This window comes from Ceratotherium simum, chromosome 24 (assembly GCF_057802395.1).
Source record: "Ceratotherium simum simum isolate JZ-2026a chromosome 24, ASM5780239v1, whole genome shotgun sequence".
NCBI lineage: Eukaryota > Metazoa > Chordata > Mammalia > Perissodactyla > Rhinocerotidae > Ceratotherium > Ceratotherium simum.
Window position 1 is genome coordinate 41,135,695 of NC_141923.1, and position 26,239 is coordinate 41,161,933.

At 36.5% G+C, this 26,239-nt stretch overlaps 3 protein-coding genes across 7 annotated transcripts in view; 1 reads left to right on the forward strand and 2 right to left on the reverse strand.

The window, feature by feature from the left end:
• Positions 1–1,217, reverse strand: part of SLC38A6 (solute carrier family 38 member 6) — a 60,423-nt gene extending 59,206 nt beyond the window's left edge. For 2 of the 3 annotated variants that reach the window (XM_087448408.1, XM_004426218.3), the window contains exon 1: positions 990–1,217. In XM_087448408.1, the coding sequence (XP_087304534.1) occupies positions 990–1,106 (117 nt within the window). In that variant the 5' untranslated portion in view covers positions 1,107–1,217. Of the gene's footprint in view, positions 1–120; positions 343–989 lie in introns of those variants that run through there. The other variant, XM_087448409.1, reaches the window with a different exon arrangement.
• Positions 1,218–1,254: 37 nt separating this feature from the next.
• TRMT5 (tRNA methyltransferase 5) lies at positions 1,255–9,798 on the forward strand. 2 transcript variants are annotated; one of them, XM_004426453.3, is made up of 5 exons: positions 1,255–1,350; positions 2,534–3,189; positions 5,098–5,222; positions 8,076–8,730; positions 9,098–9,798. In XM_004426453.3, exons 1-5 carry the CDS (start codon positions 1,346–1,348, stop codon positions 9,181–9,183), a joined length of 1,527 nt encoding a protein of 508 aa, XP_004426510.2. In that variant the 5' UTR covers positions 1,255–1,345; the 3' UTR covers positions 9,184–9,798. The 2 variants fall into 2 exon arrangements, with proteins under 2 accessions (XP_004426510.2, XP_087304536.1); XM_087448410.1 differs by lacking the exon at positions 1,255–1,350 and adding an exon at positions 1,400–1,573.
• A 5,878-nt stretch (positions 9,799–15,676) lies between these two features.
• MNAT1 (MNAT1 component of CDK activating kinase) overlaps positions 15,677–26,239 on the reverse strand; it is a 179,457-nt gene continuing 168,894 nt past the window's right edge. For both annotated transcript variants that reach the window (XM_087448411.1, XM_004426216.2), the window contains one exon: positions 15,677–16,134. In XM_087448411.1, coding sequence (XP_087304537.1) covers positions 16,014–16,134 — 121 coding nt within the window. In that variant the 3' untranslated portion in view covers positions 15,677–16,013. The remainder of the gene's footprint in view (positions 16,135–26,239) is intronic.

The window sequence follows — 26,239 nt, forward strand, 5'->3', positions numbered from 1 at the left end:
CTGGTTTCCTCTCTTCCCTTTCCACCTCCCACTAGTGCAGCTCCAGGAATCTAGTTTCCTAGGAAAATCATCTCCACCAGTACAGAGGCCAGGTCGGCTTCAGGAACAGCCATGACTAACCTTGTGATCGCAAACGATGAAGACAGGAAAGGGATGGGGTGGTGACAGAGAGGAGGGAGATGGCCTCAGCTCACGTGATTACTGAAGAATTCCTGAGTCAGCTTGGGGCTGCTGGAGACAAGAGTTGCTCCCCAACTACTAGGACCGTAAAACTAATCTCTACTTATTTAATGAATTAAGTCCGCCCAACTGGAAGGATGGTCAGGAATACCTTGCAATGACATATAACAAATAGAAGCAATTCACTTTGCTCTGGCGAGGATACCCCTGATAACACCCCACCCCCACCCCAAAATAGTATTTGGGAGTAAAATCCTAAAAACTGTTACAGTCCAGTGACTTGGGTTAAAAAGCCGAGTGCCCAACGAATTGGCTTTAGGGTCAGGGAAGTGCTACGAATTTGTCACCCGGCCACCTCCACTCCTTCACCGCTAAGGATCTCTGTATTGTTTATAGGCCCCAAGGACTAAGTCGACAAAAGAAAAAAATCTCGTGACTCTTGGAAAAACCGCACAAGACTGGTGGAGGAAACAGGAAGCTGACAAAGATACTAACAAACAGCAGAGAGTGACATGACCCTAGGGCTGCTCATCCAGTCGGGTCCCCAGCCTCCACTCGGAGTTGCCTCTCTACTACCTGCGCCTGAACCTTTAATTCAGCTTTTCTTTCTAGGACACGTTAGGCAGCTATCACATTCAAGCACTCCGCCAGATCTCATCTGAATCTCAGCTGCTGCCCCATCCCCCAAGAGTCAGGCTCAGCTGCTCCCCTCTCCCGGTGCCGTCGCCCTTCCTTTCCCGGTCTTATTTGGCGGGCACTTCAGGGCAGCCCAGCGGCCGTCGGCGCCGGGAAGCGCTGAGCCCACTTACGTTGCTTAGCAACGGGCACAACTCTTCCGCCTCTGCCTCCGCCTCCGCCTCTTCGGGCTGCTGGGCAGACACGTAACAGCCCCGCTCGGCACTGAGGGTCCCCCAGGGCGCCTGCATGCTGCTCGCTGGCCGACTACCAGCTCCATCTGCGAGCTATCCCAGCCCTCCCGTCGTGAGTCGCGCCAGAGGCGGAGCTGTAGGCGCCGCCCTTCCCAGGTCCCGTACCACGCCGGGGCGGGGAAGGACGGAGGGGATCGACGCGATTTGATAACGCTCGCCGCTCGGCGGCGAACAGTGATGATGTCATTGAGGGCCCGCCTCTCTACCAGCGACCCATTTCCGAGCTGCGCCGGAGCATGAGGTGAGCGGTCTGGGCTTGGAGCCCGCTTCGGGCCGGCACCGGGAATTGAGATGGTGACCTTGGTGAGGTGGCGGCCGCGGTGCCCTTGATAGCTCGAAGGGGCAGAGAGTCGGTGGCGGTATCCGCCCCCCGGGCTGCTCTCCGCCTCGCCCTGCCTGGGCGCGGAACCGTCGCGAGGTCACCCCCGCGCCGGGCTGCTGAGCCTCGGTCCCAGCACTGGGTGGTGAGGAGTCTGCTTAGTCTGTCCAAAAGCTTTCTGATAGAGCTGTTAGCCGCATTTTACACGTGGGAAACCGAGACTCAGATTACGTAGTCTACCCGAGATCACGTAGCTGGTTAACTGCTAGACCCATTTTGAACCCTAACTGTGAAGTTTGATAGTTGCTTTTCAGGCTTCCGGGGCGGGGCCGTTTCCTCTCACATTACTTCTTTGCTATTCTAGAAGGCAAACAATGACTGCTACTATTAATGGGAAGCGCAAATAACACTCAGCAAAGTCCTCGTCCTCAAAATACTGAGACCTCTAGTTAGAAGCAGGACTTGTGGCAGTCAAGACAAACAACGTAGCAATATATTAAGAACCCAAGCACCGAAGACAGACCTGGGTTTTAATCCTTGCTTAGCCACTTACTAGCAACGAGACGTTGGGTGAATTAACTTATTTCTGTGCTTTAGTTTGCTCATTTACAAAATGAGGATGCGATATCGTACATTCCCCAAGATTGATAGTCCGTGAAAAGCATTTAGCACAGCATCTGACACCATAAGCACCCATAAGAATATACTAGTAAATACTGCTATTGGTAATAAAGTCATAAATATAGTGACCATTTCACTTAGAGATGATGCTTTAACTCAAGTCTCAGCCTTCCAATCCCAAATGATTCGCTAGAAAATTGTGGGTGGAGAAGTTCATTGAGTATAGGAAGGCTGATGGATCACTAAGCCTTTGGCCTGGCAGCAGGTGGGTTGAAGGTGCAAATTTATTATTTACCACTAATAAAAGTCATCCTATCCTGGAAAAGATAGTATACTTCACACACTCTACTAAAAGTTTTAATTATCAGCATTTAGCAGGTTATTTAAAACAGTAGAATTTAGATTTTTATTCTCAAAACCTATTGTGAACATGTAAGTTGGTTTGTAGCTTTATGGTACTTTTTTAAATGAATACTTTTTTTAGGATCTTATGGAGGCCATTTGGATTCTCAAGAAGACTTCTCAAAGTGGAAAACTGTAGAATAACTGAATCAGAATCGTTGATTCCACTAACTTGGACATCACTGATACAAAGGCTTAGCAGAGCACCTCGTATTTTCTTGTTGGGTCAAAGAAAAAGATTCTCAACCATGCCTGAAACAGAAACAAATCAGAGAGACTCTGAATTGTTTTCACCACCCTCTGATGTTAGAGGAATGACAAAACTTGATAGAACAGCTTTTAAAAAGACAGTCACCATCCCGGTGCTTAAAGCGAGGAAAGAAATTGTCAGTAAATTGATGCGATCCCTTAAAAGGGCAGCACTGCAGCGCCCAGGAATAAAACGTGTGATTGAAGATCCAGAAGATGAAGAAAGTAGACTAATTATGTTGGATCCCTATAAAATGTTTACTGATGATTCCTTTGAGAAAGCAGAACTCAGTATTTTAAGGCAGCTTAATGTCAACCCACAGATATCTAACTATAATTTGGAACTAACTTATGAAAACTTTAAGTCAGAAGAAATCTTGAGAGCTGTGCTTCCTGAAGGTCAAGATGTGACTTCAGGGTTTAGCAGAGTTGGACATATTGCTCACCTGAACCTTCGAGATCATCAACTACCTTTCAAGCATTTAATTGGTAGGTGTGTTGTAGTCATGTTTGCATGCTAGAAAGCAATTAGGAAGTTCTAATTTTAGTTGTTAAAATTATTTTTTAAAATGCTAAATTACAGAAGCAGGACATTGTATCATTTTAATTTTAAGCTGGATCTTGAGCTACATACCCTCTCTTTTGAGGGTCATTTTGGAACACCCTTTCCAGAGTCAGTACGCTCCAAACATCAGGAAAGCTTTTGTGTACACAATACATAAGCATAGATTAGACTTGAATCAGTTGCTTTGGCAGCTCGTCGTTTTGGTACACAGGACTTATTAGGCCTTCAGGACTGTGTTGAATGCTAGGTTTCATACATTCGAGTGTTTTATAGTCAGAAGTGCAGGATAATGTTTACTCATGCTTTCATCGATTCAGCTAATTGAGCTTTTTCTATATGCCAGGCACCGTGCTTTGTTTTTTAGTGTGCCTAGCCTTTTAGAAATGATGCTTGTGTATGTCATACTTCTGTAGCCCTAAATTTGAGCCTGGGTCCTTTATTTGGGATAAGAAAAAAGTAGGAGACTAATCAGAATTGCTCCTGTCTTTATATAAATATTTGATGGCCATGCATTCTCTAGATTAATTTTTTTTAATGTAGAGTAATTGTCAGAACTTCTGGGAATGATTTTCAACTTTAAAATGTAGTGCTCAATATTTTCCATGGGTAGGATTTCAGAAATATGCTATTATGCATTTCCTTTGTTTTTATTGATGAAAGGGGCTGATAATGCATACTGATAACATAATAAATACTTAAGCAGATCCTTATAATTATGACTGGGTGCAAATATCAGCTCTAGGCTTTCCCTTGAGCCATTGCCTATCCTAACTCAGACATTCCTTTTGCATTCCTATTTTATAACATCTCTTTCATAAAGGGGCACTCATAGATTAAAAGTAAAATATTTTCATACAATGGTAATTTTAAAGCTTTTACTATAGACCTTCAGAATAGGTTTCTATTTTTTATTTCATTTCTCATTTCAAACTAACTTTTGTACCTTAAAAATTGAGTTCTGATACCTGAAGCAGAACAGGATAAGAGCAATGATTAGCTAGAGTTTACTGATATTATCCTATTTAAAATCAGGTATCTAATTATCAGAGAGAAATTGGACAAATTCTGGTTGTATTTCAGCATATTTGTATTATTGAGTACTTTTTACTAACTTAAATTATCTTTCTTATGCAATGAGATAGCATATAGATTCTTATAAATTTTTAAGTGCTGACAAAAAAAGTAGACTTTGATTAAAGGGTGTCAATATATCATTTTTGGCATATTTTATTATCTTTGTAGCTTTTTCTGCTCTGGCAAATATTTGACAAAAAGAACAACTTAAGTAAATGAACATTTTAAATAAGATTCTAAAGAATCTATATTGCTTTTATTTGAAAACATTACTTTGCTGGTATATATTTCCAAAGTGGGGGCATCTGTTTCAAGTACACAGTAAAGCAGACATTTGGTTTGAGGCCAATGGGGACAGGCTGGTGTTTTCTAAGACCATTTGTTGCCACAGTTCTTACATCTCTTCTTTTCATTCTTTACCAATTCCCTGTGGTCTCCCTTTTTGCTTATTGTTGTATTGGTACATTGAGAAGATATAGTAGAAAACATGGAAAAATATTAGGTAGACCCAAACTCAAAATTTTTTCTTTAAAAATGTGCCCATACATTTTTTTGTATTGTATTGGAGGCCGTCAGACATTAACTTTAGTAATCTGTTGAATTTTTAGAATTGTATGCTACTTTATACACGCTAGATGCAGTTTTTGTCCATAAACCAAGAGAAAATACAGTTCATTTCCATTTCATATTTGCAGTTTTAGCTTTTATTTTACAACCAATAAGCAATATTTATTATGAATTCTCATCTTTTGTTTTAGGCCAAGTTATGATTGACAAAAATCCAGGAATCACTTCAGCAGTAAATAAAATCAATATTATTGATAATACATACCGAAATTTCCAAATGGAAGTGCTATCTGGAGAGGAGAACATGACGACAAAGGTATAGAGTATTTTATTGTGTCCTAGTGTAGTGTTTATCAAGATTAATATTTAGCATCAGAATAGATGACAAAGATTAAATATATTTATAATATCCAGTATTGATGAGTATGTGAGAATGGGAGCATTTGTATCTTCTACTGATGGGACTAGAAATAAACATTGAAGAAAAGTGTACGGTAATATATTGCAATTTTGAACAGGTATATCCTTTGACCTAACATTCCATTTATAAGAAATTATCCCAAGGATATAACTGGACAAAATTTGTAGTGATGTATGTACTAGGTTCTTCATCATCATTTTTATAATAACAAAATAAATAAACAAACAAATAGAGGAATGGAAACAACCTAAATGTTCATCAGTAGAGAACTGATTAAATTCTGATATGACAATACAGTGGAATACTCCATCATTAAAGATTTTAGTTTCATACTTATTAAATTGCCCATTGACAGGTTAAGTGACAGAAAAGCAAGTTGTAGAACAGTATATATAACACAGTTCCATTTTAACTTATCTGTGTAAATAGGCACATACATCAAATGTTAACAATAGGTATATTTTTATTTGGTGTAGTTACTGGTGACCTTTGTTATCATCTTTATACTTTTCTACTGAGCACATATTTCTTTTATAAGAAAAACAAATCTATTTAAAAGAAAAAATAATTTAAAATATGTAGGAACAGATTCCTGGTGTAAACCACTTTCTCCTCCACCCCCACAGTCCTCTGGAGTACTGAATATAATAAACTTTTTTTAAGCCAAAAATCTTAGATAATTATATGTTAACATTATGTGAAATTTTGTACCCAGGCTAGGAAAGAGGTTAAACACTCTGCATAACTTGACAAAAATTTTAATAACAGAGGCCAGTCTTAAAATTCTAGACATACCTTTTAAACAAGACTTTATAAAACTCAGAAGAGAGCTTATGCAAAATAATTATTTTTTAAGATTCTGGGCCACATAGACTTAGGTGAATATTTTTAGTACAATATTATTTCTCCATAATTTAATAGTAGCAGAATATTAAAATACCCTTTACTACACACTTACTGTTAGGCCCTGAGCTATATGCTTCAAATATAACAAATCCTTAAGAAACCCACAAGATAATGGTTGTAGATGAAGTAACAAAGAATAACTGAGCAGGGTGTTTGGAGCCAGGCTTCTCACTCTAGAGCCCACGCATGGTCTTTCCCTGTATACCAAACCCCCACTGCCTGCTGCTTCTGTGTAATGTATGAGGTCTGTTATGGCAAGTAAGATCTGAATGTGAATCCTTTGGTAGTAAGTGCTTATCTCAGCTAACAGTAAGGCATATCCTTTAGGTATACCCTGATTGTCCATTGTGCATGTTCTTCACTTGGTACTGACCCTTAGAGTAACAGGTAGTATCCTTCTTCTCAGAGAGAGGATCTAAAAGTTCTGAGAAACTTCTGTAGTTTTATAAATGCCTTGTGATTGATTTCCTGTCAACTAACGTTTCTTCTTAGGACATATTTTAGACCTAATATTTATACCATAAAATCAATGTAAAAACTCACTCAGTATAATTTCTTTGCTCCAGAGTCACATTTAAGTTTGGGAGCTCATGCAACATTTAAGTTCTATGTGTGTATATTGTAAGTAAAAAGATTCCTGACAGTGAATCTGGCTGAAAGGAATGCTAACTAAGGGAGTGAAATGTCAAAGACAGTGTGAGTAAAACCAGAAGGATTCTTAAGATCTATAATTTTTTTTTAACCAGAACTGTGCTTCAAATTAAGAAGCTTAAAAAGGGGAGTAGAAAGGAGATTTCAGGAAAAGCATCCCAAGACATATTTAAACCTTCCAGGTTATGTACCTAGAAAGACTTTTAGTTGGCAGAATCCTGAAGAAACATTTCCAACTCTGGGACCTTAATAATATGGCCAGAGCATCTGATGTAGTTGGGAGGAAAAAAATATGTACAAATTTGGAATTAAGGTCTATGAAGGCAGAATATAGAGGATCTATGTCTATCAGATTTATAAAATTTAGGAACCTTCTGGCCTTTGATTCCTCATTCGTTAAAATAAGGGTCTCAAGATGATGGCTGAGGTCACATTCCATGACTGTAATTTTAGTTTGGTTTCTATTTTCCATCATGTTTATGATAGTTCCAAAAGAAGTGGTACAAAGTTGTAATTTTATTCCAGACTTAGCTTCTTTTATCCATGAAAACTCAAATTTGGGAAAGGAGAAAAGGGGGGAATGATTTGTTCTATACACTGGCTCTAATTGATAGACATGAAACTTGCAAAGTCCAAGTAACTGTCTAAAAACATAGCAAAATACCTCAGAATTCAATGACACATCTATCATGCCTCCCTCTTACAAACTGAAAACTAAATAAGGAGAGAAGCTTGTTTGCTGTGTGGAAGTGCTGTCTACAATTTAGCTACCCATCATGAAGATACTTGTAGTGTGTTGTTTCAAATTATAGGTTTTTTTCTCTCCACGTGACATAAGAGTATAACTAAGCCAGTCAATTGGCCTATCTGAAAAATTCCTCATGTGATTTGGGAACCACTTCGTAGCCCTTTATGATGAGGTTGAGCCATTTGGCTTTGAAGAGATGACTTTTCTCATGAAAAAGTCTAATGCAAAATAAAAGAAAAAAAAAGTCTAATGCACGATATTAACTGGCCTCAAATAGAGCATAAACACCAGAATTCTAGTTAAAATGTCTTTAAATGCACTGTTATTTGCTGTTAATAGTCATAAATTTAAATGTGTGAATGTGCATGGGTGCACCCATCCAATACCAGTGGCTGGAATTTTAAGACTAAGCAGATTAACCAAAAGCATAATACCTTTTTCAGGTTCGAGAAAACAACTACACCTATGAATTTGATTTTTCAAAAGTCTATTGGAATCCTCGTCTCTCTACAGAACACAGCCGTATCACCGAACTTCTCAAACCTGGGGATGTCCTATTTGATGTTTTTGCCGGGGTTGGGCCCTTTGCCATTCCAGTAGCAAAGAAAAACTGCACTGTATTTGCCAATGATCTCAATCCTGAATCCCATAAGTGGCTATTGCACAATTGTAAATTAAATAAAGTGGACCAAAAGGTGAAAGTCTTTAACCTGGATGGGAAAGACTTCCTCCAAGGACCAGTCAGAGAAGAGTTAATGCAGCAGCTGGGACCACTGTCAAAAGAAAGAAAACACTCTGTGCACATTGTCATGAACTTGCCAGCAAAGGCTATCGAGTTTCTCAGTGCTTTCAAATCGCTTTTAGATGGGCAGCCATGCAGCCATGAACTCCTTCCCACAGTGCACTGTTACAGCTTTTCCAAAGATGCTAACCCTGCTAAGGATGTTCAGCGACGAGCTGGAGCTGTGTTAGGCATTTCCTTGGAGGCATGCAGTTCAGTTCACCTAGTGAGAAATGTGGCCCCGAACAAGGAAATGTTATGCATCACCTTTCAGATTCCTGCTGCTATACTATACAAGAACCAGACCCTAAATCTAGGTGAGAAATTTCTGGGAAATTAAATGTAAACTATAATACCTTTCATGTACCTTTCTTGGGCTACATATGTATTTTATATTATTTATTAGATTTGGAAATAGGTTGAACTAATTCTAGTTAGATATTTCAGTTCAAGACCCCCTGCCATTCGGTTGACTAGTTTGTACCAGTTTTACAGATTTTAGTGTGACACACTGTTCAGTCTTAGTAGAAGGCTATTTCATTAAAATAATATATCCACAGGAATGTTACTATTTTATGTATAAATTGAGTAGATTAAAAATCTTTAAAATACCTATATTATGTGCTTTTTAAAAGCATTTTCAAATGTTAAATATCTAATACAGGTTTTCTGGATTTGTTACAGAGAATTATGAAGAACCACCTCTTAAACGCCAGAGGACAGATGAATCCCTTTCAGAAGAAAAAACACAAATTGCTTCAATCACTTAATTGAAAATGTTTTCTCCAAAAGAACAAAACTTTTATGTATTGAAATATAATTTGTATGATTTCAGCATTCAGTTACTTTAGTATTGAACTCATATTTTGCCCTTGCTGTCTTATAAATTGAGGATTATCAAAATTTAAATGAAATAAGTCTACTAAATATATTTTTATTATGTAAGTTATATAATTATGATTTTATAATATAAATTGTATCTAATTTTTATTAGATAAATATATTTAAATATTGTCGATCTATCTTTTGGGAAAATAGTTTTTGAAGGTATGATAATTTTGTGCTAACTAGGAAGGCACAAATATCACTTTGCAGTTATCCTTAGTTGAAGAGTGTAGTTAAGTTTTATATAAGTACCCCTACACTATCACAGTAAAGTAACAAAAAATGAGATTATTTAGATCAAGGATAGGCAAACTCTGGCAGGCCAAATCTGGTCTACCACCTGTTTTGTATGGTAAGTGACCTAAGAATGGTTCTTACATTTTTAAATGGTTGAAAAAGAATCAAAAGAATAACATTTTGTGACATGAAAATTATATGAAATTTGAATTTCCATGTCCATAAATAAAGTTTTACTGGAATACACCACATTCATTTGTTTACATATTGTCTATGGCTGCTTTCTTGGTATAATGGCAGAATTGAGTAGTTGCAACACAAACTGGGTGTGATTCTCATTACTTCATACTGCTGCTCAGCACACTACAAATCACAGTGACATGGTTATAACTCAACAGCATTTTGAGTTCCATGTGTATCACCAAGCTGTAACAACATTTTATTATTCCCAGTGTATAGCCATCATTTCAAAACAAGAAAAGTGGACTTCTAAAGTTGTGCTTTTAAGGCACAGTAGAATGTGAATTATTTTGATATTGAATTAGATGACAAAGTGTCTATACCTGAGCTAAAATACAATATATGTTGACATTACCAAAAGAAACATTCATCCCAGTACTTCCAACTCACAAGCAACTGTCAGAAAAATTAGAAAATTTAAACTGGAAATATCTCAGCAGAATTTCTTCACAAAATAAAAAATAAATGAAAATGAGGCTGCAACCAAAGTAAGTCTCTGATGAAAGTCAGTCTTTTGTAAGCCAAGCACGGAAAGCCATTTACTGACAGTGAGGTGTGTTTGAATGCAGCAGCTGAAGAAATATGTCCAGAGAAAGTAAACTTGCTTAAGACTCTGGCATTTTGGCAAGAACAGTTAGTTGCTCAAAGAGCTGAGGACACTGGGAGCAACATCAGTAATCAATTAAAAAGGTAAATGAGTCCAAGTGGTTCTTTGACTCCTGATGAGTTGACAGATGTTATGAAAACTGCTCAGTTCTTGTTTATTTAAGCATCAGTGCTGGGTTTGAAGTTACTGAAGAATTAGCCTCTGAATTCTCTGCATGGAACAACTATAGGTGAATATTTTCAAAGAAGTTGAGAAAACACTAATTCTATACAACCTGAAGTGGAATCTGCTAAGATGTGTTATAAATGATGGTGGCAAAAAAACGTGTGAGGTAGAAAAAGATCTAGTTAGACAAATTTACAAAGCTTGTGAAAAATGTAAGGTGTTTAACACCTATGGTTATTCACTGTATTATTCACTAGCAAGTACCTCGCAGAAAATATTTGACTATCATGTTACTGAACCAGTAGTGTCAATGGTAAACAAACTTCATTTGCTTTCATGAACTTGAACCATTTTCAATTTCTTGAATTTTGTTAGAAATTGAAGCTGAATTTCCTGACTTGCTTGATCTAAGTTTCATTTGCTTAACAATTGTAAAGTTTGATTGCAATTTTTTGAGTTCAGGGTCAAGACTGAAATTTTTCTTAAGAAGAACCACCCTTGGGCCGGCCCGGTAGCACAGTGGTTAAGTGCGAGCGCTCCGCTGCTGGTGGCCCGCAGTTTGGATCCCAGGCGTGCACCGACGCACCGCTTCTCCGGCCATGCTGAGGCCGCGTCCCACATACAGCAACTAGAAGGATGTGCAGCTATGACATACAACTATCTACTGGGGCTTTGGGGGGAAAATAAATAAATAAATAAAATCTTTTTAAAAAAAAAAAAACCCACCCTTAAATACTATTCTAGAACTCTGAATGGCTTTGGAAATTAGCTTTTGCTAAAGACTTGATAATATTTCTTACAGATTTCAACCTACCATTACAAGGCAAACATAACTTTAATGGGAAACATACTACAGTAAAGTCATTTCAACAACTGATGTTTGAATCACAATATCCTGTGTTAGACATTTCTCATGCTATCAAAAATCAAAATGAGACGATTTCCATTCTCACATAAATTAGCAGGGGATATATTTTCTGAGTTCAGCATTTTTGGGACTTTTGTGCAAATGCAAAGGAAATTTTCATATTTCAAAATCCATTTCACTACAATAGAGCTTCCACCTAACCTTTAACTGGAAGTGATTAATGTGCTATGTAATAATATGCTATAAGGCAAATATCAAGAGAAGAATCTAATAGAGTTCTACAAATGCCTTCCAAATGATGAATATGCTCAGTTAAAACCATATGCTCCTGGACTGATAGCAGTATTTGGCAATATCCATCTGTTGAAAAGACATTTTTAAAGATATGTGTAAAATTTCATTGCAGATACTCATTAACAAGTTACCATTTGCAATTGATTTTGATGCTAGGAAACACTTAGAATCCCAATTAAAGGAAATGTTATTTCCCAAAAAAAGGCATTACAAAAGATATACTCAATTATATTTTGAATTTTAATTATAAAAGTTGTTGCCAATTTATCTCATTACATAAGTACTACATAATATCCTCAATTTCGCCTCTTAGCCCACAAAGTCTAAAATATTTATTGTCTGGCCCTATGTAAAAAGTTTGAGGACCCCTGATCTAAATCATTTATTACAAATTCAAATGACTTCAGAAGCCAGGGAGGTAACATAAGTAGATGAAGGCAATAAATGGTAAGAACTGTAGGGAAGTAATGAACTGAAGCCCTCATTCCTTTTTTAAAGGCACTTAAAATTGTTTTGAAACTCAACCCAACCTATGTTCTGGAAGGCCTTGGGTCTAATTTGGCCAGGGATTGCTAGTTTAAGACTTCAACTTTTCTTCCTCTCCCTCCCCTCCAAGTGAGGAGTAGATAGCTCAGGGGTCAGCAAACTCTCTCTAAAGGGCCAGAGAGTATTTTATGCTTTGTGAGCCAGAAGGTCTCTGTTGCTTCTCAACTCAGCTGTAGTAGCCCCAAAGCAGCCATAGACAATACATAAACACTGTGTTCCAAAAAAACTTTATTTATGGACACTGAAATTTGAATTTCATATGTTTTCATGTGTTAAAAAGTGTATTCTTTTGGCTTTTTTCAACCTTAAAAAAATGTATACACCAATCAGCTCATGGAGCACTAAGAAACAGGCAACAGCTGGGTTTGGCCAGGGGTCCATAGTTTGCCTTCGCCTGATCTAGGTAAACAGAATTAATTTGCAAGTACGAATAAGAATTTTTTCCTCGTACTGTACACTGATGTGCTAGGTTATGAATATTAAGTGGGGTACAAATGATGTTCTTATTCATACAAAGTGGTAAGAGTCTTGCCTCCATTTAGTCACCCCTTAATTAGACAAAATATGTAGTATATAAATGTAAAGAAAACAGAATCCTTAAATGCTTCTATTAACATTTTAACCCCTCTCCCCTTTCCCCTCAGAGTAGTTAAGTGAACATGTGATTATTTCAGTACAGATGGTCCCAGACTTACAATGGTTCCACTTATGATTTTTCGACTTGATGATGGTGCGAAAGTGATACACATTCAGTAGAAACCATACTTGGAATTTGAATTGTGCTCTTTTCCAGGGCTAGCAATATGTGGTCCCATCCTCTCTCGTGATGCTAGGCAGCGGCAGCGAGCGCAGCTCCCAGTCAGCCACGCGGACCCGAGGGTGAACAACCGATACATGAACAACCATCCGTACCCAGACAACCATTCTGTTTCTCACTTTCAGTACAGTATTCAATAAATTACATGAGATATTCCATAATTTATTATAAAATAGTGTTAGATGATTTTGCCCAACTGTAAGCTAATGTAAGTGTCCTGAGCACATTTACGGTTGGCGACGCTAAGCCATGACGTTCTGTCCGTTAGGTGTATTAAATGCATTTCGCACTTATGATATTTTCAATTTACGATGGGTTTATTGGGATGTAACCCATTGTAAGTCGAGGAAGATATGTATTTAAATCTAGGCCCACTCTAAACTTTTTGATGTGATACCTGGTAATTGAATTCTTGATGAATCTACTAGAAAAAAACAGCTAGAAAGATCATCAGATACAATTTTTTAGTTTTAACTTTTTGTCAAGTTTTCTGCCACCTTAATTGGATTTTGAAATGATAATCTGACCACCTGTTGACAGTCTAAAGGTAACTTAGATCAAATATTTATTGAATGAAATTAAAGACTAATAACATATCCTAATTATGATGTAAATGGATTCAATACCATTAATATCTGCTTAAAAGGGAGTGTAGTTAATAGTCAAATCATGTTCTACATGATGAATTTCTCAGAACTTCTCTCAAGGATATCAACAAGGTTATTTAGTTGATGTCATTTATATCCCTAAAAGAACTAGATACTTGATCTGTAAAATTTCCTGGAAATCTTAAGAAGTTTGACTACTCAGAGTTGGTTTCCACAGCGGTTGCGTCTGTGTGTGACAGTTTGACAGTCATTTCTAGAGCATGGACTCTGGAGTCTGAACACTTGGGTTCAAATCTCAACTGCTATTTTTAAGTTGTATTGACCTTTGCCAAGTTACTTACCTCTTTCTGCCTCAGCTTCTCCATCTGTTACAGTGGGGAAAATAATACGAGCACTGGTGTAGGGATTAGATAATACACAAAGCAGGAAGCACAGTGCCTGGCACATAGGTAATGCTCAGGAGTTGTCAGCTATTATTTCTGTGCTAGTGTAAACTGTTAAAACAATTCATGTGATGAAGGACTTGTACAGCCTTTTGTCTCTGAGAGAAGAAATCACTTGGGTAGACAGGGGATAACCTCATCAATTAACAATATTTCTGTTATTAGTGAATTGCTGTCATTAGGTTATCTTGCACCATTCCCTGTGATCTAATAGGGTCAGTTAACGTCTAAATTCAGCCTATTGAACAAAGTATGGCAATAGTAAGGGCAAAATATTTCCAAATGTATAAAGGTTTTGGAATTTGTTTGCCAAATCAGGTGTGGGCAATTTCCACAATAATTAGGTAGGCTCAAACAAGTTTTGAAAGCCTTTGAAATGTTCTATTAATTAGTTCATTCCATTTAAATACATTATATAAGGTACTGAGAACAAGTAATAGTGTTTCTTTTTTAAAGACTAAATACCTTACTTTGGCAGTTGAGTACAGCAAAGCCTTAACCATAAATTCAATGTTCTCACTATTCTTTGAACAGGTTTATAGTGTACTTAAAATGCTAAACCTCAACTGGGAAATACTAATAGACAGGAGAAATAGGATGCAGCCTGGTACAGATAGAACTAGACTTAGATAAAAAACCTGTGTTCTAATTCTGGCTTTTTACTAACTTGGTATATGATCTTGGCCTACTCAATTATTTGATGCCTTGGTTTTCTCAGTTATTAAATATGGTTAGAAGTATTGTAAAGATGAAGATGTACTCCTGAAATTAATACCTCCTTAGGCAAATAAGATGGAGTTGTTACATATGAATATTCCACCCTAATGTAACCACAAATCTTGTTTCACATAACTTTCCACCCATAAAACTAACATCTGTTATAACAGGGATAGGAAATCCCTCAATTTCCTTGAGAAACTGTGTCCCATATCCAGTGGTCTTTAACAGACTCATACAAGGTTGAGATGGTACAAATATCCAGCCTATCCGCATCCAAACTCTTTAAGCAAAATCCTGGATATACTAAAAGCCTTTGAAGTTTCAACAGAAACTACATCTTAGTCTGCAATTTACTCATAGGGAAATTTCATTTAAAATGTATCCATTCCAGTCTCCAAGGTTTCATCATAAAATGAGCTCATATTTGAGGTGAAAGGTGCCATTTAAGTATTAAATTTTATTAACTTACTTCTTTGAATTTGTCATTAAAGCAAGTTAATACTCAGCTGCGGTTTATCCTGAGTGTGGCTCACAGCTGGAACTATAACACCTTGATCAAGGTTTGTCTCACTTTCCACTGCTCAAAATAGGCAGTGAGTCCTTAATATTGAGAGAGTGACATTATCACAGGTCAGGTTTTACTTGCCACAACCTGCTGGTTTAAGGAAATATATCCACTTGTCCAGACTAGTATTAAGAAGACCCTGGGAAAAAAAGGAACATTTTATGAGAAGAAAGAATAGACTTGGATATTAATACTAAATGTCGTATTCAAAATGGCATTTTAAAATGTGTTCAAGTAAAACGCTGTAATAAAAGAAAAACCACAAAACTTAATATAAAGTCTAGCTTTATTTTTAAAAAGATTTTACAAGTCTTTCAACCTCATACATAGGTGAATTACTCATATCTTCCATCAGATGAGGCTTACAGCTTCAATCCCTCTCAGAAAAATATAAGTAAAAAATAAATCTTTTTCACAAATATTTATCCACTATATTACTCAGCTTAGTTCTGAAATCTTCTCTTTATAAATACTTTAACACAGCTGCTAGTGGTAGTACTGTTGTTGTGCAGCTGCATATGGCTATAATTTTACAAGTCTGCTTTACTTTTGCTAGCTCCCTGGTTCAGCTCCAAGGTCCAAATCTTATAAAGGAGAAATAAAGGTTAACTGGGCTGCCAGAAAAGCCCACTGAATGCATCCTGTAGTGCTCGGTGACAAGCAAGAGAAGAAGTATAGCCTCCAGCAAGGTCCTGTGGAGAGGCAGCTCTGACATGGTTTAAATACCTAAAACAAAACAAAAGCGCAGCATTGATATAGAAAGCACAAATTGGTAACATTTTAAAAAGCAATAGTAAAACTGATTCAAATTTTAAAGAGGAATTCTGAGACTGAAATGTTCAGACTTTATAAATGGATTATTACCTTTTAGAAGAAAACATACCAACTGTACACAGAGTGCCTAAACTAGTATTAAATTATAAAGCAAATGACATTAAGATCTACAAACAGCTCTGAAGGAGGTTTCAAAATAATACTTGCTATTAAAATGTTCACTGTTCCCAATTTTCAGAACTAATTTGTTTTGTTGGCTGTTGTCTAGGTACCTAACAGCCGCTCTCCTTCCTGGCATACTCTTAATAAATAAATACACGATATCATAAGACTATTGTATTACTAATATTTTACATCAATACTGAATATTTTACATAAATATGTTTTGAAACAAATACCTAAACAAATGGAGGAGGGGAGAGAACATACTAGTTACTTCACAATTACTTCGATATTACAAAAATGTATTGTCTCCTTCCTTATAGGAAAGGAAACCTTAGAAAATTACATGTCCAAAAAATCTGAGACTGGGCCTGAGTTCAAAGAATGTCCCAATTAGTAAATACAGAAGAGTCTTTTGAATTGATCTCAAAAGACAGCATAACAGACACTATTTTTCTTCAATCACACACATATTATTTAGCAATTAAAACTTTCTACCTTGACAAGGGTAGACAAACAGGCCTAAAAAGTGGAACAATTCTAGCCAAAGAGGAGCAACTTGTTAGCATGACTGCCAGCACTGCTGGAAAACAAATAACCAGCTTTGCTTTAATGCCTACTTTAAGAAACCACATTGTTTCTTCAGGCCTCAGGAAGTAAAGGAGCTTCACCTGCCTTAGAATTACGGGTATGGCAAATGAATAAATCAGGTACCAGAACATTTTAATAACTTGGAAACTTTTCTACTCATTCATTCAAACTTCCTGTGTGTCAAAGTCTTGATGCATGAGCAACTTATTATTTCTAACATAATAACAAGTCTGTTTTTCATTTGTATCCATGTTTAATAAGCTTGTGTGATTAAAAAATATATGGCAATATAAGAGGCCAAATAGAAAAAATGGTCAGAGTAAGACACAGCATAAGCTCCTGGAATTGGCTATAATTTATTCACATTGCCACAAATCAAGGTGTTAACTCAATTCTTTGCTTCTCTGCCAAAGGTGAAAGGGGAAAGTGGAAGGAGAAAGGAAATTAATATTTATTGAGCAACGATCTCCAAACTTTTTTGATAGTATATTTATAGCAGTAAAAAATATTTGAGCATGCATCTCCAAAATTTGTATACTTATTTGTAAGTTCTATACATATAGTATTACTATATTATATACTACTGTATAATATATAATTATATGTAATATAATAATATAGTAAGAATATTATAAAATATATATAAATAGTAATATTTAAAGGATGAGATAAAAATATTTAAATAAAAGTTCTAATATTTTCTCCCTACATCCCCTCTTACATACTTTGGTGGGCTGCATCTGACTTTGGAGACTACTGTTATTCAACGGTCACTGTCAAACTCTTGATAGAACCGTAGGTCCCATAGGATTTAAATAGGGATTCACCCAACCTACCGCATGACCATAAAGGTATCAGCTTATTACCTCCCAGGACACAATAAAATGTCCACTGTTAGGACTGTGATGCTTGATAAATGAGTTAAATGTTAAATCACCTCAGAAAGTCTAAAAATCAACCTGGAACAGCATAAAACCAATTTCTTTTCACTGGGAACTCAATAACTATCACACAAATAATAAGTGAATAATATTTTTACCAGATATCTTGGAAATTAAATGTTCCATTCCTGATACAAGTTTCTAGCTGATTTTTATCTATACACCAGATAATATTCTATCACCCTTTTTCCTTTTCTCAGACCCTCAAAAGAAAAGCATATTATTCTTAGCTCCAATGGCTGTTCACTCACGGCAAAATTCAAGTACCGCAGGAGAATGTCTGTCAACTTTAAGCAGCCAACTATCATAAATGAGAATTGGCTTTCATAGCTGTAATACAAACCACTGTGCAACTAGCTGTTTTGATTCATCACATTTCAGTACAACTTGCTTCTGGGAAAGTTGAGTCATACCATCTCTGGTTTGGCATTCAAGCATAAACTTGCAATGTACATACAGCTTTTTTTATATGTTATCCTGAGAAACCTGAAACAGCTGCACTGCTGGCAGGAAAACACAGGACCACCAGTAAAATATCCAAAACAGTTGCATCTTTTAATTTATGACTTTGCACTATTTCCATAAAGAGTATATAAAACAGTTCAACTTTTTATAGGCAAAATGTAATAAACAGTCATACTCGTTGAATGCCATAAATGTGTAAAAAAAAGTTTACTGAAAATGATTAATTAGTGTTTGAAAATAGTATTTCTTGAACACAGTCATAATCCAGAGCAACGAGCAAATATTTTAAAATTTGAGTTATTAATGTTAAGTTGTAGATTCTCACTGCCAAAATCAAGTCAATTAAAATTTCTTTGCATAGCATTGAAGAAAATGCATTTCCCTTCTAGCAATTATTTACATCCAACATGTCTGTGAGTATGATTCTTTAAAGAGTCCTGCTTATTTACGTTGCTGTTTTTGATCTCTAGGGCTGTACAAAAAACATTTACTGTTAAATATTTCAACCTATTTTCACCATGGCAACCCACATTAATTCCAATTTTAAAAAATAAAACATAGTTCATTCTTGTTATTTAACTGTGGGCTTTTATTTTCTAGGTATCTTAACTTAATGTTCTTAAACCCTTTAATTATTGTGGTACACCAAAGTATTTTAAAGGATCTGCGACACTGAAACCACACAATGAGAATTTAGTGTTTTGCCTACTTTTTCACATTAATCCACATCTGTGTTGTTTTAATTCTTTCATGACCGTTACAAGTACATTACTGAATAGGATTCCTGGGGTTTCTGGCAGAGGTCAGTATCATTTCATGTACACCTTTATACAACAGAATGAGGAAGAAGTCTTAGCCAAATTTATTTCCAAAAGTCAAGCTCTGTTGGATTTTGGAGCCCCAAGGTAATTGCTCTATTTAGCCAATCCCAAGACAGTATTTCTGTTTTTCATGGGTTTATTTTAAATACCTGTAAATCTTATAAGCAGAAACCAGGAAAGAAAAAAAGAGGTTTGCTTATTTTGGTAACTATACCTTATTTTTACTAAAAGCAGACTAAACTCAAAGATTTAAAAATCATACCTTTGATTTTTAAAAAATCATACTTTTAAAAACATACTTTTAAAAAAAAGTATGTTTTCAAAAGCGTGTCTAAGATAATTCCTGTACAAAGGGCATCTTATGCCCTAATTTAAACTCTGTCTAAAGTTGCCTTCCTTTGTCATTACCCATCAAAATCTCTTTCAAATAGACTTTGGAGAAGGGGGAGGGAAAGGAGGCAACAGATCCTGAGAGGGGAATAAGAGACGGTTAAGCATTAGAAAACCACACTTGAAAGTTTGTTCCTGAACTTTGATTTCCTACACTGTCATTTTCTTCTGTTACATTTAGCAGCTTTTGCTCCCAAAGAAGGTGGTATAATTTACACTTAGCTTCAGAAAGACTTCATTTTCTCAGTTCTTTAACATAAGAGAGTTCCTCTGAGATTACTCTTTTACTATTTCCCTTCCTTTAAAAGCCCTATATTGACCATCTGGCTGAAGTCTTGGACTCAGCTCTCTTTAGTGCTATTCAACAATGCTTTGAGTTCTCAGCTAGGGGCAGAGGGCAGGGGTTGTCACTCAAGACCAAGGGGCAGCAGCACTCTTCCCCTCCAGTCATAACCTCCTCATGATAACCCTGGAAACATTTTTGGTTCCAGAAAATCAAAGAATCTTGGAATGTAAGTTGAAATGAAAATGTGAAGTTCATATTGGTTTCCTCTACCTCAAATTACCAGGCCCTATGGAGAGCTAAAAAAAAAAAAAAAAAAAAATCAGTCCAGGTTCATAACTCCAGTTTTAAACCAAGACTGATTCAAACTAAGAAAGGGAATGAACTCTAGAGACTAAGCCTTTCTTTTTACAAGGTGGCCCATTTTTTAAAGTCTGCATTTAAAGCCATCATGCATTAAACAGACCAGTTGCACGTAGTTCTGCCTCCTAGCCTACAAAATTCAAATCTAAGTGCCATTAAAGAGAGATCAGCCAGCTGATCTCAGCTCTCAAGACCAAAAGCTCTTGTAAGCAATTCAGCCAAAGCTATAAAAGATTTACATTAACAACCTGAAGTCTATCTCAATGAGATTTAAAAACAATCAGAGCAATAGTGTGCTCAGACAATTATCACTAAAAAGCAGAAACATTCTGAAAACTGAGGTTAGTGCTCAGGTAGGTGTCCTAATCTAATCATGATGTCAGACTAACAAACAAATTGTCTACAGAAGGGAACTGATGATCAAATATTCTAAGATAAATGGGGAAAGCACTGCAATTCAGAACTACTGTCCATAATTTGGAGGGCAGTTTGGTTATAAAAATACATGGCTTCATGAACTCCACACAAAAATAGAACAAACTCCCACACATAGTCATGATGTTACTCTTCATTTTATTATCTCGCCAGCAAGTGAGAACACAACTTGAATAAACTAATTACTAAAGCTGATTTCAGATTTATACTAACACACTTGGGAATCAAGTGAGCAATTATTCCAGACATTTAGACCATTCGAACACCAAAGCTCAGATTTGGAAATTAAAAGCCACATGATGCCCAAGTGTACAGCTGAATCAAGACTGTTCAGATAAGCCTTTCTGAATTATAACTGAAGTAAACTATGCAATTTATTGCTATCAAAGAACACTAAGGCATTTTAGGACAGGGTAGCTATTACTGAAAGTTAATGTAACTACATAGTGGAAAGAATACTTCCTTGATTTGAGTATGAACTATTGAACACAGAAGATATAGCTACTTGAGTGTAACATATCAATTATTGGTATTCTGTATATCTCAACTGATAGACCTCTAAGGATAGATTTCACCTATATAATACAGACAAATAAGGAATATCTCAGGAATCAGGTGCTATGAGATAAACTTGAATAGAGCCATGAAAACAGATAATAAACAGTTGCCAGTAGATCAGATGAGTTTTTATAAAGCTTAAATACACTTCTCAAAATTAGACAATGTTTATATTAGTAACAATTATTATAATATGTTTGGCTAATTTCAGTATTGTTCTTATATGCTTAAATGAGATTAAGCAGGAAAATGGAATAAATAATGTTTTTACTTATCAAGTCTTAAAACATTATGATAATCATTCCTATGAATGTATTCAAGATAATAACCGGCAAAAGAGAAGACAAAGCTTCATGAAAAATCAATAACAAATCATATCAGAGTCATATAAAAATAAATCACATATAGATTTTGTATATCCCAGTGAGGGACAAGTGTCACTTCTGTGGTGAAAATACAATAGATGTTATAAAAATAAATATCCTAGTTTCTGAATTTCTTAAAGTTCCTAAAAAGTCTACAACTTGATTCTGGTTTGTCTAATATAATTTTTTACTATGAATTCCATGCTAGTAACAGATGTGTGCCAGAAGTGTCATCACATCTTTATAAAGGCAGGATGAGTAATGACAGGCAAAATGCAGAAGTTCATATGTATGCAGCTCATTCACTTCTCAAAAAATAAAATAAAATTACTGAGTGCCTACTACGTGCCAGGTATTGAAGCATGAATAAAACAGAAAACAAAGACTCCATGTTCTCATGGACCTTATAATTCAGCAGAGAAGAAAGATGTTAAATAATGAATGTTAGGAATGAGAAAGTCAGTGCTCTATGGGTGTGGATGAAAAAGGAAGCCAACACAAACAAGTTCAGAAAAGGTCTCCCTACGGAAATGACAGTTAAGCTTAGACCCAAAGGATGAGGAAGAGTTAGCTATTAGCAAGGCAAGGGAAGCAGAACAGCGAGCCAGCAGAGGGAACAGCATATGTGAAACAGCAAGGAGTCACAGCACATAATGAGAATATAAGGAAAGGGTGGCTCTAGCTCAGAATGAGGCTAGAGATGTAGGCAGAAAGTATCCAAAAGATACTTATATCTTATAAGGCAATGTTAAGAACTGTGAATTTTATTCAAAGGGCAATGAGAAGCCACTGAAAAGTTATTGTTAGGAATCTGATAATTTAAATAGGACACTTTGGCTTCACAATGGATTGGAGAAAAGCAGGAATTGATTATAGAGAGACTCCTTATGAGAATGTTCTCTATTCCAGGCTTGAGACAATGGTACCTTGATTACGGTGGTGGCAATGGAAAAAAAGAAAAGTACTGGTTGTAGAGATATTTAAGGACCAACTGAGTGGATATGGGGACAAGGGAAGGGAAGAAGAAAGTAGTGTCAAGGTCAACTTCTGGCTATCTAGTCATGTGGAACAGGGAAAATGCCCTCACAGAGATAATGGAAAACTGGAGGAGGAGCAGATTGGGGTGGGACAGAAGAGAAGGGAAAGATCATGAGTTTAATTTTGGCCTTGAGTCTGAAGTGATTATAAAAGAGACACAAGAGTGGAGATGCAGAGTGGCAGCTGGATATATGGTGTTTCTGGAAGAGATTATTAGCATTTGAAATGGTGAACTGAGTAAAATAGGTGGCCCTCCCCAATGTGGGTGGGTATTATCCAATCTGTTGAGGGCCTGAGAATAACAGAAAGGTGGAGGAAGGTTGAATTCACTCTGCCTGACTGAGCTGGAACATTAATCTCCTTCTGTTCCTGGTGCTCCAGACTGGCAGCTAGACTTGGACTGGCATCTACAGCACTGGTTCTCTCTTAGGCCTTCGAACTATACCACTGGCTTTCCTGGGTTTCCAGCTTGCAGACAGCAGATCATGGGAATTCTCAGCCTCCATAAGTGCATGAACCAATACCTTATAATAAATCTCTATCTATCTATCTATCTATCTATCTATCTATCTATCTATCTATCCATCCTTCTATTGGTTCTGTTTCTCTGGACAACCCAGACTAATATAGAAGCTAAGATATTTTGAAGTGAAGGGTGTGTTCAGGTGTGGTAAATGCTGCCATCCCCTGCCGATACCTCATATACTCTCTTCCCCTAGACTTGCAAGGGAGGTATAAGCCACTTGGAAAGGAGTTAGAACCTGCTACTTGTGCCTGACTCCTTTTTGTAATTTTACGGAGACAGTAATAGCAGAGTCAGGGACAGGAAACCTATTAGATTTCTCCATCTAAGGGCTCCAAGGGGCCTACTTATGGTATTTATAGCAGTAGTGTTTCTTACAGCAAAAGAGCAAGAGAAACAACCGAAATGTCCATTGACAGGATAATGGACAAATAAACTGTTATCACTGATATAGTAGAATACCATACAGTGGGGAAAACAAAGGAAACTAAAGCTACAGCTACATGCATCAATACTGCTAAATCTGACCAACAGTGCTGAGTAAAAAACAACAAAAAAACAAGTTAGAGAAAATATGTAGAGCACAGTCCATTTATATATAAAAGTTCTAAACATGCAAAACTAAACATGGAATGTATAGATATGACCAAACAGTAAAGAAAAGCAAGGGAATGATAATCACCATATTCAGGGTGAGTGAATCTCTGATGTGAGGTGGGATCACAGTAGGGGGAAGAGGAATGCACACAAAGGGCTTCAACAGCATTGGTTATGCTCCGTTCTCCTAAGTTAATGAGTAGAATTCAAAATACAAGACTTGAAGGAGTAGAGGAGGGAGAAGCAATGAGAATGGAAACAATTCACTAATTGTTTTATTATCCTTTGTAAAATATATATTCTATATATATTTTCTATGTAGAAAATACTTCATAAAAAAAAAAAAATTAGTGCATAGCCACAGCTAAAGCTGCCATTATCCAGTCAACAATCTGCATGGAAACACTGTTTGAACCATTCTTAGTTGGCTTTGGTTTCACCAAATATTACGACTTACAGCTACTTTGATTCCATTTGCAATATTCATTAATTATAATAATTCATCTTATATATTTAATACTAAAATACGAATCATTCATACTGTTCTTTCTACTGTTTTAGTGGGCTCCCTGGTTTCCATGTAGGGTCAACACAGTAATTTAAGATGGGAAAAGTTAGTAAAATCAGATTTATTTGCAAAGAACCCTTTGAAGATTACACTATTAAATAGCAAGACTAAGTACTGATTGGTGGCTGAAAAGCTGATCTACCAAAGTAGCAAAACAAAGTGGCAGATGCAATCAGTGAAACGGTCAATGAGACCTCAGCCAAAGCCCTGATAATGTGGAATTTTTTCCCCATGATAATGCCGCAAATTTCTATTTATTTACCAAAATGAAACATATTGAGCTCTCTGTGGCTAATATTAAGGTAACAGCCTAGATAGAGAAACCAAATCAATTCCTCTCTCCATCCAAGGGCAGTTAGTTAAGCACCATCCTAAGTTTGCAGCAGGAAAACTCAATCCATTGGTGTGATTTTCCGCTGTCTGCAGACTCTCTAAATTAAATATAAACAACCTCAGTTTTCTCCTCTGTACCATTTCCCTTTTGTTCCCTGTACCACATAAATACACAAAGACATCATGATTTAACAGAAAGGACAAAGAATTTGAAAACATACATTTGGGTTTGAATCCCTCCTTAGACAATTACTAACATTACGATTTGGAAAGTGCTTTTATTTTTCAAGCATCAGTTTTTTTTCACTTGTAAAAGGGAGACAGTAATACCGCATAGCATTTTTTTAGATTAAATGAGAAAATGTATGTAAAGTATCTGGCACAGAACAGACATTTGATGAAGTGTAGTGTCCCTGTCCACCCTATACATTCTCTTTGATACTATTAACACAAAGTCTGCTTTCACAAGGGCTAGGCCTTTCATAGCCCAAACTTCCAAAGTGCTTTATCTTCTGCTAATTACTATGTACCTCTCCTTTCCCAACTCTGTGACCTTCCTGTCTATTCCCACATTTATCCCAACAATAAGAATGTTGCCCTCTCTCTTCCCCCTTTCACTATATCCCAATTATGAAGATCCAAGTGAAGGTTTTGTTTTGTTTTTTTAAATCAGGTAAAAGATAAGGAGTAGTCCTGCTTGTTAATCTTTTATCACAAGGTAATAGAGTAAACCAAGGGTGCCAATACCTACACATATTAAAAACAAACGGGAAAAATTTACATACATACATAGATATATATAATACATTTACACATACACAAACACATATATATAGATCTGTACTGCACAAAAACTATGCACACCCTAGTAAGTTTTATTTCAAAAGTTGAACTGCTACATTTTTCCACTCTGTTCTTCCTTCCTCTCATTCCTCATATGCTGTATTTTGACTACTATCACCATTAAATGGCCATTTCTCTGTCCTTGTCCTCCTCAACGTCACCCCCACACCTCTCTAAATCTGGAGACAGCCTCTGGCTTCCATAACAATGCCTATAATTTGGGCCACACTCCTACTGCTTTGACACATCATTCCCCAAATTTCTCTTTTTCCACCTGTTTCCTAATTACTACTGGTTTTTTTCATGGCTTAGCTCCTCTCCTCTTCTTGACTCGATCTCTGCAATGTATGGCTTTATTTATCACCTCTGTTCTACTAAATCCTATAGTTCTATCTTTTGCCCTTCTTTATTAGTTATAGCCCAGCATTTGTATCTGCTTGTGTGGCCCTTTGCACTTGGGTGTCCCACTGGCACTACAAATTGGTATTTTCATAACTGAATTCATCTTCCTTTACAAACCTACCCCTTTGTCTATGTCTCCTAATTTCTCTTATTAGTTTCAACGTCATCTTGGAATCCTCTTTCTCCTGCATACCAATGAGAAATCTACATCATACTATCTCTCTACAAACATCTGTTTACCTCTCACATAATCTTCATTGCCACCGCTGTTACCTAATTTCAGCTCTTTATTACCTCATTCATGGACTACTGTTAATAGTCTTAACTGGTTTCCCTACTTACAGTATATTCTTTCCATTCCAACCTGTTCATGGTTACC

Coding starts and splice junctions, on each gene's coding strand:
- TRMT5 (XM_004426453.3), top strand. Junction 3,190..5,097: donor ACCTTTCAAGCATTTAATTG/GTAGGTGTGTTG, acceptor CTTTTGTTTTAG/GCCAAGTTATGATTGACAAA. Junction 8,731..9,097: donor GAACCAGACCCTAAATCTAG/GTGAGAAATTTC, acceptor GATTTGTTACAG/AGAATTATGAAGAACCACCT.